A 17,544-nucleotide genomic window follows, 5' to 3' on the forward strand; every position below is an offset into this window, starting at 1 on the left:
GGCCGGATATGATTTCTATAACCAATGTCTCCACATAAGCCGAACTTTGAAGCACGCTTTCAATGCCAGGAAGATCCCATCTTTTCATTCTTGTTTTCATTGTTAGACATTTGCACTTTAACAGTGGAGAAGACCGATATTTCACTGACATCATCAAAGCAAAGGGCAAAACACAATAAGGTAAAGTGAAAATTAGAATAAATGACACGAACAATTGTACTATAAATCGCCAGAAAACAAACTAGCTAGCATGATTTACAGAACACTAACTTGCATAAATGCCAATATATCCTATATGCTGACAATGAAATAAAAGAGGCCTTTTTGGAACCCTGATTTAGAGTTGACAAATTATCATGACGAATCACTGTTCGGCACTAAAGCAAGTGCCCCACACCTCATCATGAAACTAAATTGGACCAATACTATCATTTCCTTTAATTATTGATTGACTACAACTTGTATTAAAATCAAGATGCTCAGCAGAAAAACCCAGCTCACAACAACAACCCACCATGCTATCTCAAATTTTTAAGGTCAGCTAAACCCAACTCAAAATAGAGAATACGAAAATTTTCCAATACTCTAATAGATCACAAAATTATTTTTCATTTCGGTATTAATATAAATTAACATTATTCAGTTTCTCTGTGTTTTTTTCATTATTATTGTGTTTGCATCATCAGCTAATATGATTTCTTTAAAGCAAATTCAAATTGTACAATAACTTGCACTCTCAAAAACAAAAAAGCACTAGCACTAGGTGCTGTGCATTATTCTATATTTAAGCCTAGCTAAGCAATGAGACTACCAACAATAAAAAGATACAATCATGATACATTAATGTCTCTGCAAATGGAAATTAACATTAGCAATCAAGAAGAACATGAAGTGAAACAACGAAAAAACATGATAAAGTTAATCAAGAAAAACTAGCCATGAGACACCATTCGCCAACAACAAGTTTCTTGACTTGATGCAGACTCTCAAAAAGTTCTCTCACAATGTTTTCACAGGCCTTAAAAAGATCCTCCTCCTCCTCTTCACTTACTAAGTCAATCTGTATTTCAAAATCAACCTTAACCTCAACCAATGCCGACACATCCTTTATCTGACACTTCCTCATTTAAAAAAAAATACCCTATAATTTCCAAAGACTCGATCTTTGGAGCAACAATTTCCAATTCCAACGGGAAGTACCAATCTGAGCCTGAATAATAAGAATCTATCACCAATTTTTTCAAACTCTCGGACACTATTTCCAGCTGATAAAAATCATAACAATCATGCAATTCCAAGGATTCAAGTCTAGGACTACCCAATAACACTTCATTTATCACATCGCCGGTCAAGGACATGAACCCAAAATACAAGTGCTTGAGTGAACTCCAACCTATTAACCCATTAGGCTCAATTATACAGTTACCAAAATCCAATATAGAAACAAACTCATTGGCGTAGAGATGCTGCGGCAGTGTGTATTCTACAGGTGTGCAACTAGCAGGTGATAAACATACACTTAGTTGGTCTACCTTGGCAGTTGTGGCAAAACGAATCCAAAGATCGACGCGAGGCTTTAGCTCTGGCCTGTAGGCCCTGTACTCGAATTCTAGGGAGAAATTTGTGAGTTTCAGAGCCCTGTGTAGGAGCAGGGCATTATCCACGGCAGCGGCAAAAGCAGCCGCATTTTCATAGGAAGTATCTGTGAAACTGAGTGAGGGAACAGAGGTCCAAAGATAGGCCCATCTTTTGGATAAAACGCCTGTTTTGTCTTTAGTGGGAAAAGAGGATAGTACAGTGAGGATGATGGAGTCAGGTAAGGTGCTGATTCGATCTTCTTCTAAGATTGATGCATGTTTGAGGCGTTTGGTTCCATGATCATGGGAAGCTGTCTTCTCTGGAAGTTGAGCTTCTTTCGCCATCGATAGAACCGTAGCTTCTTTTAGTTCTTAGTTCTTGCTGAGATTATCAGATTATGCGGTGCTTTCCTTTATATTTCTCTTCCATGCAAAAAGAATGACTCTTTGTTTACTAAACAGACATAAATTAAAAGATAATGAATTTTTGTTCTTTCTGGTTCATGCTTTCAAGAATTTTCCTCTTTTTTCTCACAAAATTAAAGGAACATTTTAAAAGATAATGACTCTTTGATTTCTTTGGTTCATGTTTTAAAACTCTCTTTTTTCTCACAAAATTAAAAGAAGACTTTAAAAGATAATGGCTCTGTCTTCTTTAGTTCATCTTTTCAAAACTTCTCTTTTTTCCCACAAAATTAAATGAACGCTTTGGGTTTTATCCACTTAGATTAGATTTCTCATCCTCTATATACACCTCTAGCCCTTCCAAGTAATCTCATCTTAAATACACACGAAATTCTCCAAAACGAGAAGGATGTCCTTCAATTTCAACTTGTCAATTACCCCTACCTATCCCCATGATTCGCCTTTTTCTCTCTTTGGTTGTCACGTTTTTTTGAATGTTCATTGATTTTTTTTTTAATAACGTATTTGTAAATAATCCCACTAAGTGTAGCCTCATATCACTCCTATCACATAATTTACAAAAACTATAATTACAATTTATAATAGTAATGACGAACCCTATGGATTATAAGATAATTTCTTACAAAGTTTTGACAATGAAACGTGCAAGATATTGGCTAGTAAATAATAATTAATTTATCTCAATAAAAAATTAATTGATTTAAGAAAAATGCTTGTATTACAAGTTTTACGGCATAAAAACTTACAAACTGATGTGGTATTGATTATGATTGGTGAGCTTTAACTATCTCGTTTAGGAATATTTGAATTGTTTTGTCATAATTAGTGACATATCAGTTTGTAAGCACAAAAAATTGTAGTACTCATAGCAACATTCATTAATCAATCATTCGACAAGTTTAACAAAATATAGAATATAATCAAGGCACAATTTGAGGCCTAAGGCCTAAACTTTAAATGTGCCTTTTTATTTTCAAACATCACTTAAATAAAAATTTAGTTTACTTGACATCAATTTAGTTAATTTTTATATTATAATTTGTTTTATTTAAAATACATTATTCTTACTTTTTAATATGAGTAATTCACTTAAGCAAAGTTGGAGATACTATAAATTTTATTAAATAACTTTTGTAAATTGATGAGTCACCAATTTGAAAAATAAAATTAGTTCAAACATACATTTATTTTATTGTTTAAGTGCCACCAATTATATTCTTACCACATTAATTTTTTTATAGTAAAACTTGTAGTAGCATGTTAGAACTGTGGCATTTCTAAGATTTATGTAATAAAATTTTACTAGTATTTCTAACATCACTCAACTTGATAGAGTATCAATATAAGTGTATCAAATTAACAAAGAAGAAACGAAGATAAAGAGATCTTAGTGCGATAAATAAAAAGTTCAAATAATTTACCCGATAAAGAGATCTTAGGATGATAATATAAAAAGCTTAGGGATGTTAGTGTAATTTATCCTTGATATTATATACCTATCCTAGGGCTCTGTATGTATCAAATATTAATTCATCTCCGTGTGTTCCTAGTTTCTAATATCAAAGGATCAAATAATGAGCAGGTATATTTAAATGAACCAAAATAAGAGATTTGTTTCCAAGTTTAATTCCTTTTCTTCAAAGTTCAAACAATCAAAACAAGCGCATTCGTACTTCTCTTTTGTTTCAGACCAGATAATCAAATACTCAAAAGCAAGTTTGTATTCAAGTGATGTTTGTGGCCTGGGGGATCAAATTCTAAAGACTTCAGCATGCTTGATTCAAATCTGGACATGTGCAAAGCAATTGATATAGATCTTATCAATGATACTAGTAATGGTACAAAACTACAAATTTTACTAAGTCTTACATATTATGTAGTTGGTGTAGCAATAAGATCACATTAATTGTCATATCAATTTTTAAACATTTTACCAAGTAAAGTCTTCAAAAAAAAAAAAAAAAAAAAAAAAAAAAAAAAAAAAACAGAAGGAAATTAGGAATGACTGACAATGTCATTGAAAATTCAAAATATATTGCAAAGTGATTAAAACCATATTAAAAATTTGATAAGCAACAAAACCAGTTTCATTGACCATGAATACATCTAAAGGTATGCTTAATAACACTAAGAAAACATAAGTACATGACAACAGAAGCTAAAGCAAATTCATAGTACTATTTTAGTGCTTTGAACCTCTACCCTCATAACTACTGTGTATTTATGAGAATCTGCTAGTTTAAGAGGATGGAATAACTTAAAATGATTTTACTAATATGAGAACATAATCACTGCATGAGGAGAGGATCTAGGGAAGCTTAACAACTTTTGAGCCACTTGTAGAAATACATGTAGCACACCCTTCTCATTTTGCATAACCTGAGGTTTAGTGATAAACATATTCTTCATTACCTTTGCATTCTTAAGTAGAAATTGTATCACTGAAAAGAATACTTCCTTTATGTGGAATAAACTTTCTCCAAAACCAAAAATCTTGATAGTCTTGAGGCGTAGCAACAAAAACTTGAAATAAATCTCCTTTGATTTCCAATGGCTCATGTCATCATAATTGCAATAATGGAGGTATTGCCTTTCTAGAAACTGCAGAACAAAATTACATTAGCCCATTTGAAGTTCAGTTTTAGATTATTGATATTTGTCATGTTGTTATAGAGTTGAATAGGAAGGGACCAAAGCCAAATCAGATTTGGAATTCCTGAGTCAGCTTTGAACAACTTGGATTTTGAGGATTTAGGGTTAGGTTTTGGTGTAAAAAATGTAGGAAAAGTAAAGATTATAGGGTTTCTAATGGGTAAAGGAATAGTAGGATTTGGGGATGCAACAAAGGGGAAAAACTAATATTTGGGTTGCTGTTCCAGGGATATGAACAGTAACTCGAGAACATTATTTTGCCACTTAAGGGGGTATGTGGGGCTATTTGATGGGGCTTTGAAAATTTAAAGTTAAGGGTTTAAATGTTGACAAATCAATGTGTGTTTGCTAGGTCTCAAGTTGCTCAAAATTTAAAGATGAAACTTGTAGGCATCACATCAAGAAGAAAATTGTATCACACAAACTTCAAACAAGCTATCCATAGCTTCTAAAATTTAAAAAACTTCTTGTATAGTATAGAAAGCATTACACCCATGTAAATAGATGAATAAGACATTAGTACCTATGCCTTGTGGAAAAATAACATTTACGATGAAGCCCAAACTAAATAAATAAACTCAAATAAAACCAAACTAAGACCCAATGGACAATTAGTATAGCCCATGTCCAAAACTAGAAAATTACATAATTACCTGACACTTAAAAATAAATAAATAAATTAAATTCAAGTGAAATTGGCTTGTCATTGCATGCCTGGGCTAGGAGTTCTAGATAGTAATTTTGCAATGAATGACCTTTTATTCAGACAAAAATCTACTACTGCAGTCATTGTTGTAAATGAGATGGTTTTAAGTAAACAGTCCATGAAATGACCACTTCAAAAAAAAAAAGGTCGATAATCAACAATTAACTCTTTATGTCAAGAAATTAAAGGGGGCCCAAACTCCTCAAGGGAATCATTTGACACCATAAATAGTTAGACACATTGATCTAAAGAAAAAGATAACAATTAGGAGCAATCCTTCATTAAAGCTCCTTTGATATGACATTCGGGGAATTGGTCCAAGAAAAACATACCTCTAACTCTGTGTAGTAGAAGGATATGTCTATAACTAATGTCTCCACATAAGGCGAACTTTGAAGAAGCCTTGCTATGCCAAGGAGGTCCCATTTCTTCATGCTTGTTTTCATTGTTAAACATTTACACTTTAACAATGGAGAAGGCAGTTGCTTCAGTGACATAATAGATAGAACCTAGATCCATTAGAGCAAGAATCAAAGCACAACAAAGTAAAGTAAATGTAAGAACAAATAATACGACCATTTGCCATAGGAAAAATAAATCACCAGTTAACACTTTAGCTAACATGTTTTACAGAACACTAATTTACATAAATGTTAATATATCACATATGCAAACAAAGAAAAATGAAAAAAAAGAAAAAAGAAAAAAAAAAGGCCTTTTTGGACAACCAATACTTTGATTTAGAGTTAACAGATTATCACAACGAATCATTATTTGGCAGAAAAAAAAGTGCCCTACACCTTATCATACAACCAAAAGCAGGTGTCTATAACTCAGTAGTTCAACTCACGAAATCGGAACAATAATATTATGTCATTAAAACGTGGATTAAAATCAAAATGCTCAGGAGAAAAAGCCCAGCTCACAATAGAGTATCATCATTTTCCAATACTCTTATAAATCACAAAATGATTTTTCCTTTGGGTAATAATATAAATTGGGTATATATGGTCTTCTTATAATATGATTTTTCCAATAATATCAGTCCTTTAATTTTTGCTTCCTTTGTATTCCTCTTGACTGCTTCATGCATTTTTGCATGAAGTAGTCTTTTTTTTCCAATAGAAATTTTTCTTACTTATCAAAATAAAAATAAAATAATACGTACTTTAATTTTTGATTGACTACAAAATGATTAAAATCACAATTTTTTTTTCTCCAATGAACTCGAGCTCAACTAGCACCTCCTCCCCATGCAAGGGTTGGATGGAGCATGAGGTTATGGGTGCAAGGCCTATTTGGTGCAGGTGTAACTTTCACCTATAACTTCTTGACTATGTTTGGATGAAATAAATTTTGTTAAAAAATAATTTGTGTAAAAGCACAACAGTACCTGTGAAGTTTTAAAAAGTTGTGACTTGTGAGAATAAGGTGGGCTTCAAGTTAAAAATAAACATACCCAAAATCAAGATGCTCCATAGAAAAACCCTAACTCACAACAAAAACAGCCTTAGTCTTTAAGCCCAACTCACAACAGAGAGTATGGTGAGTTTTCCTTTTGGTATTAAGATAAAATCTTTAAAGCAAAATCAAATAGTACCATTGTCATCAAATAGTACCATAGTACACTGAATGCATATGATCTTTCTAAATGCATAATAAACATATTAAGAATTTGGCGATACAAGGCCTTGGCCCATTAAGGTGGCCTTTCGACTACCTTGAATTGTGCAATAACTTGTCACTAAAAATGCAATAAATGCTGCGCATTATTGTATGTGTAGGGCCTAGCCAAGCAATGACACTACCAACAATAAAAGATACAACCTTGATCTGTGAAAATGTAAATCAACATTAGCAATCAAGAAAAACAAACAAAACAAAGAGAGTTATTAAGGAAAACTAACCATGAGACACCAATTGCCAACAGTGAGTTTCTTGACATGATGCACGCTCTCAAGAATGTCTCTCACAATGTCTTGGAACTCCTCACAAGCACCCTCCTCCTCATCACTATCATACCCCTTCCGCATGTAGAAATCGAGCTTAGCCTCAACCAATGCCGACACATCCTTTATCCGACACCTGTTCATATAAAAACACCCCAAAATCTCTATACACTCAATCTTTGGAGCCACAATTTCCAGCTCAAACTTACGCTCCTCACTTTCAAACATATGTTGCAAATAGCTATCTAACACCAATTTTCTCAAACTCTCGGACAACATATCCAACCGATTAAACCCCCAAAACTGATGCAATTCCAAGAATTCAAGTCTAGGACTACCCATTAACACTTTCCTTATCACATCCTCACACAAGGCCGAGTGCCCAATACACAAGCGCTTGAGTGAACCCCAACGTAGTAACCCATTAGGTAAAATTTTGCAGCAACTAAAATTGAATTCAGAAACAAACTCGTTGGCGTAGAGTTGCTGAGGCAATTGGTATCTGTCAGGATGGAGACAATCAGGACTCCACAAGTGTAGACTAAGTTTTTCTACTATGGCATTTGTGGCAAACCGAACCCAAAGATCGAGGCGAGGATTTAGTTTTGTGTCGTAGTCGTACTCGAATCGAATATCGAAGTTTGTGAGTTTGTGAGCCCTGTGTAGGAGCAGGGTATTATCAACGGCACTGGTGAAATCGTCCAAGTATTCTAAGGAAACGGAGTCGAAACTGAGAGAGGGAAGGGAGGTTCAAAGAGAGGCCCATCTTTTGGATAAAACGCCCGTTTTGATAGCGTCGTTAATGGGCAAGAAGCAGAGGGTGCTGAGGAGGATCGAGTCAGGTAAGGCGCTGATTCGATCTTCTTCTAAGATTGCTGCGTGTTTGCTTCGTTTGGTTCGATGATCATGGCTCGATTCTTCTAGGCGAATAAGGGACGCTGTCTTCTGTGGTAGTTGAGCCATAGCTTCTTTTAGTTCTTATTAGTTTCTTGCTGAGATTCTGTGGCGTTTTCCTTTATCTCTTCCATTCAAAGAGAATGATTCCTCGTTTACTACACAAATTAAAAGATACTCCATCCGTCCCACTTTGTTTGTCCTCTATTCCATTTTGGAATGTCCCAAAATATTGTCCTATTTTTAAAAATAAAAGTCATTAATTTACTAATGTTCCTATTATACCCTTATTAATTTACTAATTCAATTTTTTAATAAATTTATTTAAGGGTAGTTTTGGAAACTTATACATTTTTAAAAGGTAGACAAAACAATAAATGATGTTCCCTTAAAAGATTTGACTTTTCAAACAGAACAAATAAAGTGGGACGGAGGGAGTAATGAACTTTTGATTTTTTTGGTTCATTTTTCAAGACTTCTTCTCTTTTTTCTTTTTTTTATTCTCACAAAATTAAAAGAGCACTTTAAAAGACTCTTTGGTTTCTTTAGTTCATTTTTTTTGGACTTTCCCTCTCTTTTCTCACGAAATTAAATGAAACTAGCCTCGTCACATGTACTTCGGACATGTGATGAAACTTTTTTTAAGCAAAAGAAAAAGAAATTTTGTGTTTTTATTTTATATATATATATATATAATTTTTATTTTAAATAAAGACAAAACTAAAGTACATTTGGTAAAAATATAACTCTAACTGTCACTAAAATATTGTCTAAAAAATAGGGTCACTTAAGTAGATAAAGTAATTTGAAAATTAACTAGAGAGTGGTCATATTTTTTATGCAATGTTTTAGTGGGGGTTAGAATTGCATTTTTACCAAATTGTTCTTTAGTTTTGTCTCTACTTAAACATAGAGGTATAGGGGTATTTTTGAACTAAAAAATGAGGAATCCAAACAGGAAAAGCCCCTTAAATAATAGTATAGATATAGATATATAAAAGATAATGTCACACCTTGAACTCAAATAGAAGCTAGGCACGTGACAACAACCACAAGCTTATAAAATTTACACCCTACAAGTGTGAAAGGCCTTCTAAAAAAAGCTTAGAATTGTCCTCAATAAAAGTTCACCAATAATCCATAAATATCTTCAATAGTGCAATTCTCAATAGATCTCCAAATAATAATAATCTTCCAATATCAAAACAGGGCCGGCTCAACAGTAGATGCAAGAGATGCAATCGCCTAAGGCCCCCAAATAAAAGAAGGCCCCACTTGTAAAAAAAAATTTTATATATAATATATTTATTTATATATTTTAGTTAAAAAAAATTTTAAGCATTTTTATTGGTCAATAAAATGCATAAAAAATGCCCCATTGTATCCTAAAATGCAAAAGATTAAAAAGGAAAAAAAAAATGCCAAAGTTCAGCTAACACAATTAAATTTTAGGAGATAGATGTATTAACTCATTCTTGAAATATGCTAAAATTAAAATTCATAGCAGACAAATTCATTAATAATATAACGTAATTGTCTAAAATAGAGATTATAAATGTCAAAAACAAAAGAAAAACCTCTCATCTCTCTGCCTCTCCATCTATATTCTTACGGTTTTACCTTTCTTTTCTTCATCTTCATCTTGATTTTTAATCTTTTTCCATCAACTCAGTCAGCCCCTCTAGCTTAAAATTTTTCTTTGTTGATTCCTACATACCCCTCTACCAGGCACCAGCCGGCAGTCACAAAAGGTATTCTTCTACTTCAGTTCTTTCTTCCCCTCTCTCTTTATCTTTCTGAAAATAAAGACTCAAGAGTCTTCTATTTCTTTAACTTATATTATATATATTTTTAGTTTGTTTCACCCTTTCACCGCACTACACAACTGTTTGATGGGATGGGACACGTTTTTTGTTCTGCCCCTCTATGGACCTTTTTCTACTTTAAAACTTAGCCATAGAAATTGGAGAAAAGGCTGATCCGGCTGGATGGTTCTCAATTTTTTTTAATAGGAGTACTGTGGTCAGTGGTCTGTCACGTCACATGACAAACCACTGACCACAGTTTTTTTTTTTTTTGGTTAAAGACCACAGTTATTCACTTATTTGGTCCGACGATTTCTCAACCTTTTATTTATTTATTTATTTATTTATTTTTATTTATAATCTGACACTTTATTTATCATTATAAATTATTATGCCAATTAATAATTTGATGTATATCATATCAACTCATTTGTATTATAGTGACACTAATTTATTATACCATGTATTAAATTAATTTTTATTTGTGCAGGTTTAAACTTTCAAGTGGTCACGGCTTTAGAAAAATTGCAATAACCAGGTTCTATTGTTCTATACTTTAAATTTTATTTTTAGTTAAATTATCATTTTTAATTATAAATTGTGTCTTATTTATCTATAAATATTTTCTCATTATAAATGTCTACTAGAAAATATTTATCTAGACGAAAAACTTCTTAAAAAGAGAAAAATTGAAAAACAAATTGAATCTCAAAAAGGATCTATGGATAAATTTGTTACTAGTATTAAAAAAAAAACACAATAGAAAGTTTGGGTGAAAATATTACAAATGAACAAGAAACTTATCAAAAAGAGTTGGAAGATGATGAAATTATACAACAAAAAGAGAATAATGAAAATAGTCCTAATAATGTTGAAACATCTGATGTAACAATAATTGATAATGAAAAACAAAATAATTTAGAAGAAAATGAAAAAATGACTAACCTACTTACTAATAATATCTATGATCCAAGTCAATGGGAAAATATTGATACAAAATTAAGAGATTTATTAGTAGAAAAGGGTCCAATTAGAGAGAATGATCTAAAATTTCCTTTGGATAAAGAGCGTAGACATTTTTCTACTACATTTTATTTTAAAAGGTTATCAAATGGGGAGAAATTTGATAGAAGATGGCTAGTGTATTCAAAAGATTTGGATAAAGCATTTTGTTTTTGTTGCAAGCTGTTTAATTCAACAACACATGGTAATAGTACAAATCAACTTACTAATGAAGGAACTAATGATTGGAGAAATATTAGCAATAAGATTAAAAGTCATGAAACAAGCAAAGAGCATGTTACTAACATGAATGCTTGGATTGATTTAGAAATGAGATTATTGAAATATAAAACAATTGATAAAAATTTCCAAGAACAAGTAAACAAAGAGAAAGATCATTGGAAAAAAGTGTTGTTAAGAATTATTGCTGTAGTAAAAAATCTTGGAAAAAATAATTTGGCCTTTCGAGGAAAAAATGAAAAGATCTATCAAGAAAATAATGGAAATTTTTTAAGTCTAATTGAAATGATTGCAGAATTTGATCCAGTAATGCAAGAACATGTTCAACGTATTCAACATGGTGCAATTCATAATCATTATCTTGGACATAATATACAAAATGAATTGATACAATTGTTAGCAAATGAAATTAAAGGTAAAATTATTAAAAAGATTAAGGAAGCAAAATATTTTTCAATTATACTTGATTGTACTCCAGATGTAAGTCATCAAGAACAAATGACTCTAGTATTACGATGTGTGAATATTTCAACTAGTCCAATAAAAATAGATGAGCATTTTGTAGAATTTTTAAAAGTAGATGATACTTCTGGAAAAGGTCTTTTTAATGAAATTGTAAGTGTAATAAAAAGTCTTGAACTTGATATTAATGATGTACGTGGACAAGGATATGACAATGGGTCTAATATGAAAGGAAAAAAACAAGGGGTACAAAAAAGAATAATTGATATAAACCCTAGAGCATTTACACACCGTGTGGTTGTCATAATCTTAATCTTGTGCTATGCGATGTGGCCAATTCTTGTCCTAAAGCTATATCTTTTTTTGGAGTAGTACAACGTATATATACATTGTTTTCTTCTTCCACAAAGCAATGGAAAATTTTACAAGATAATGTTTCAAGTTTAACTCTTAAACCATTGTCACAAACACGTTGGGAAAGTCGAATTGAAAGTGTAAAAGCAATAAAATTTCAAGCTTTAGAAATAAGAGATGCTTTGTTACAATTAGCAAAAATGAGTGAAGATCCTAAAACAAAAAGTGAAGCTGATTGTTTGGCAACATATGAGCTTGAAAGTTTTGAATTCTTGTTAGGCATGACTATTTGGTATGATATATTATTTGCTGTTAACTCTGTTAGTAAAAATTTACAATCAAAAGACATGCATATTGACGTTGCCATAGATCAACTAAAGGGTCTCATATCTTTTTAAAAAAAATATAGAGAAGATGGATTTACATCTGCTATGATTTCATCTAAAGAGATTGCAATCAAAATGGAAATAGAGCCTATATTTCATGAAAAACGTATAATTCGTAGAAAAAAACAATTTGATGAGAATGTCAATGATGAGATAACACAATCTGCTGAAGAATCTTTTAGACTTAATTATTTTTTATATATAGTAGATCAAGCTATTTCATCAATTGAAAGTAGGTTTGAACAATTTCAAATATATGAGGATATTTTTGGTTTTTTATTTAATTTTGAAAAACTAAAAGCACTAGATGATAATAGTTTGAAAAAATATTGTCTTAATCTTGAAAGTTTTCTCAAACATGATGTTTATTATGATATTAATGGCTTAGATTTATATTCAGAACTAATAGTTTTAAAAGAAGTTGTGCAAATAGATGAAAATACTCCAATTAATGTACTTAATTATTTAAAAAGACTAGATTCTTTTCCAAATGCATATATTGCTTATAGAATATTACTAACAATACCTGTTACGGTTGCATCTGCAGAAAGAAGTTTTTCAAAATTAAAATTAATAAAATCTTATTTAAGGTCTACTATGTCACAAGAAAGATTAAGTGGATTAGCTATATTATCAATTGAAAAAGAAATGTTAGAGGAACTTAAATACAAAAACTTAATTAGTAATTTTGCATCTCAAAAAGCAAGAAAAATAGATTTTAAATAAAAAAAATTCAATATATAAATATATTTTATTTTATTAATATTTAATTATAAAAAGGCCCCATTTAAAATTTTCACCTAAGGCCCCAAAACTTGTTGAGCCGGCCCTGTATCAAAAGAAAAATAAACTAAATACTTTAAAATTAAAAATCTTAAACAAGTGATAATTTAAAACATAAAAGATCCAATCCTATTCCATGAAATTCCTAAACTTCACTCATACGCACATCCCAACGGAAGTCCAAACATATGCTACTCTTCCTGATCAGAATCTAAAAGGGAAAGAGAGGTGTGAGTTGACAACTCAATAAATAACCAAATACCAAACTAGTTTAAACAAGTATATAGATTGACACAATAATATACTATGGGTTTTCAAAAATAAACTAAAGAGGTTCCATAGACTTAAAAATAATTCATAATTCAAACATATTCACATTCTCAATGATCTTATACAATTTGACAATGGTCACACTATATCCCTATGACTAGGCATTAGATTCAGAAGAAACTAGTTCCATGCTAATGTATATTCCCCTATCAAGGTCCAAAAACACGATAGGCTTGTGATGCCCCAGATAGAACTAATTTCAATACCAATGAATAACCCCCATTGGCTGGGTCCAGAGTCAAAACATAGTCAAATTGCCCAAAATCATATATATATATATATATATATATCAACCCATATTTCAAACAAAAATATATCTCATTCAAATACATATATAAAATCATATATTCAATTATCAAATATATTTTGATAATTCTTTATTCATTACTTTAAATTAGTAATACAACTAAAATAAAATTGTAACAATTATAAGTAATTTTCAATAATTAAAATACAGTAATATAAGCAAAATTAAACTAATTAGAATAAGGTTATTTACCTTAACTAACTCACCACAAAATTTTTCTCTCTAACTCTTCTTCTAAAATCCTTAGATATCTCCTAAACAATTTTTCAAATATTTTTACCCAATAATCAAATAATTTAAGAAAGACTTATAAAAGCATTAGCATTCTCCAATGCTAATGCCATATGTAAGGTGTATTTAGCATTTTAAGCTCCAAAACGTACTGCATCATGGAATGCTAAAGGCAAGTATTGCAAATTTTTTTGCAATACTGCTACAATGCAATTCTATCTTTAGAATTGCACTGTAACAGTATTGTAAAAATAATAATAATATTTTAAGCTAGTTTTCCCCCGAAATTTCTCTCTCCTCCCTCATTATTTCTGTTCTCTTCTCTCTCTTCCTTCTCTCTTTCTCATCTGCTCTCTCTTCTCTTCAGACCCAAACATCATCCTCCTCCCAACATCAACATCACACATCACAGTGGAGGAAACGTTGATCTGGGTTGATCAACGATGGAGGAAACGTTGATCTAGCGACAGCAGTGGCGGCGGTGTTTGGGTTTTGATCGAGGTTGATCTGGTTTTTTTTTTTTTTTTTTTTTTTTTTTTTTTTTTTTTTTTCTTTTTCTTTTTCTTATTGTGATTGGGGTTGATCGGCGGTGTCTGGGTTCATGAGTTCCTCTACGTTCATCAATGGCTGCGGGCCTACTGAAATAGGTTTGGGTTTTCTAATTGTGTAATGTGTATGATGAGAGGCTGAAGCATTTTGGTGGTGTTGGTGTGGTGATTGATGATGGTGGAGCCGTGGAGGTGGTGGTGTGGTGATTGATGATGGTGGAGCTGTAGAGGTGGAGGTGTGGTGTGGTGGTCGTGGTGTGGTGATTGGTGATGGTGGAGCCGTTGGAATCATGCCAAGTCTGAAAAAAAAAAGTGACGGTTTGAAAGAAATAATAAAGAAAGATTAAAAAATAATATTTTAATAAAAATAGAGTTTTGGGATGTGGGAGGTATTGTAAAATGATATGGTATAATGATAAAGTAGCTCTTTGAAATGGTAAAATAGAGTAGAATTAGAATTTTCCAATGCTAATGCTCTAAGGTACCCAATCATAAAAATAAAAAATAAAAAATAACTACTAAAAATGCCCAATAATTGTTTACTGTTAACTCACACCAGAATTCCACGTAATCGTAATATTATTCTACCACAATTAATGCCTAGGTCTGCCACCATTTTTCTCTATCTTTCTTTCCTTTCATCTTTTTATATTTTTTTTATTTACATGATCACTTATGTCAGACCTTACTGACTTCCCCTATATGCCTCAACCAAACTGAATAAACAAATAATAATAATAATCTCACTACTTTAGAGAGGCCAACTTATGTGCAGACGCGTTAGCAAAAATGGGAGCTGTTGCCTCTGATGGTGGAGCATGTTTTGTTTCCCCCCCCCCCCCCTTCTGTTGTTAACCCCTGTGTAGCACGGGTGCGTTTCGGGATTCGGGTGCGGGTGCGGGTGCGGGTGCGGGTGCGGGACTCAGTAATTTTTGAAAAATGTAGGTGCGGGTGCGGCAGGACTCAGTGATTAAAAAATTATTAAAAATATTTTTATTTATATTTTTAATATATTGCTAAGCATACTTTTTCACATTATACAAACATATATCAAATTTAAGAGCAATAGTAGATAATAATGATGTTCATAAATAAAATACAACCCATAAGATTGAAACTAAAACATTCCATGATATTTAGAAATTAGAATACAACTCACAAGTTTGAAACTAAAACAAAATAAAAGATAATCAACAAGACAATCAACAAGAGGCAGAGAGCACAGACAGAGTGAGAGACGAGTGACGGAGTGAGAGAGAGGCAAAGAGCTTGTTTGGTGTGATTGTGTGAAGTGAGCTAAAAGTAGGGTTTAATATTTGGCTCAAACGGTGAGTTTCACAACTTTTTTTTTTTTTGAATTCAGGCCCGATACGGCTCGAGTTGGCCCGATTCAGTGCGAATCGGCCCAAGTCGGAGCTGCGTCGGCGCGAGTCGGCTAAAAAAAAAAAAAAAACCACTTGGCATGACGTGGCGGGACGCGGCAGAACCCGCGGGCAACGGCGTCCCTCGCGCATCGTCACGTCGGACACGGGTGCGGCACCTCTGGTGTCGCGTCCGTGCTTTATAAGTTAACCCCCTTTTACTTTTTGACTGCTTGGGTTTGTATCGTAATAGGCTATGTCCTTTTCTTCGTGATACTGTGCTAAGTTGATCTTCAATAATATTCCGCATTTACCAAAAAATAATAATAATAATAATAACAACATTAGAAAGATGCTGGCGTTGCTTTTGTCAAGGGGGTTGGAGCAAGATGCTGGCTAAGAGTGCTATGTTGCAAGAGTGCACTGTAGTAGGCAAAATTTGCCAAACAGTACAATTTCAGAAATTTTTCAGCTGAGTAGCACGCGTTCAAACTTATATCGTAAGTTAGACTCTTTTTTGGAAGTCGATTTTAATAAACTCGACTTCCAGGCAAATTCGGAGCTCAGTATTAGCAACTTTTAATGGAAGTCGAGTTTACTCGACTTCCACTTCAGACTTATTTACTTGCTGGAATTTGCTTGGAAATTGAGTATATTAAAATCGACTTCCAAAAAAGAGTCTAACTTACAATATAAGTTTGAACGCGTGCTACCCAATTGAAAAATTTCTGAAATTACACTATTTGGCAAATTTTGCCACTGTAGTAAGATATTATCATTTTTTATTAGTTTCTTTCTTTCTCTTTTTCGTGCTTGTCTCCTTCTCAAGTCTCTTCTCTGTCCTCTCTCACTTCTCCTCCATCACATCATCTCATACAAGCCTCATCATCTCCATCTCAGCCAACTCTCACCATCTTCTTCCTAAAAAGCTCACAAAAAACACCTAAACATCCCAACAAATTATCCAAAAACTCTACGACAAAAACCTCATAGACACCATCAAATTGCCCTTTGTAAATCATACTTGAAACCCAGAAAAAAAAAAAATCCACTGCAATCACATAGAAACCCAACCAAAAAACTAGAAAATCAGCACAGAAAAATACCCAAAACCTCATTGAAAATACCCAGAAAATACAACCAAAATTAAAAAATAAAATAAAATAACACAGAAAAATAGCTTCCAAAACCCAAAAAAATCAATCCTAAAACTTCACCTGTACACACCACCAAAAATAGTCCCAAAACCCAGCAACAAACCACTAAAAAACCATCAAAATATCCTTGCAAATCCACTGCTGAGATCATGTGTGGTGGTTTGTATTGGCGTTGGTTGGGTTCCATGGTGGAATAGGGAGGCTTTGCCTCGTTTGGATCGAAGTCTAGGCTTTGATTAGGTTTGAATTCAGAGATAAAGTAGAGAATGAAGTTGTTGAGTGCCGTGGTTAGAGGTGATGAGTAGGGGTGTGCATAGGTCGAGTTGAGGAGAATTTTTGACCCAACCCACCATGGTGGGTCAAAAAAAATTCAA

The 17,544-nt window shown here is 32.5% G+C and overlaps 1 protein-coding gene across 1 annotated transcript; it reads right to left on the bottom strand.

Annotated features, from left to right (window-relative positions):
* Window positions 1-1,085: 1,085 nt before the first annotated feature.
* LOC126728844 (F-box/LRR-repeat protein At5g02910-like) lies at window positions 1,086-1,922 on the bottom strand. Its single transcript, XM_050434606.1, has one exon. The coding sequence runs from the start codon at window positions 1,920-1,922 to the stop codon at window positions 1,086-1,088; it is 837 nt and encodes a 278-aa protein (XP_050290563.1).
* Window positions 1,923-17,544: the final 15,622 nt, after the last annotated feature.

This window comes from Quercus robur, chromosome 5, assembly GCF_932294415.1.
Source record: "Quercus robur chromosome 5, dhQueRobu3.1, whole genome shotgun sequence".
Lineage (NCBI taxonomy): Eukaryota > Viridiplantae > Streptophyta > Magnoliopsida > Fagales > Fagaceae > Quercus > Quercus robur.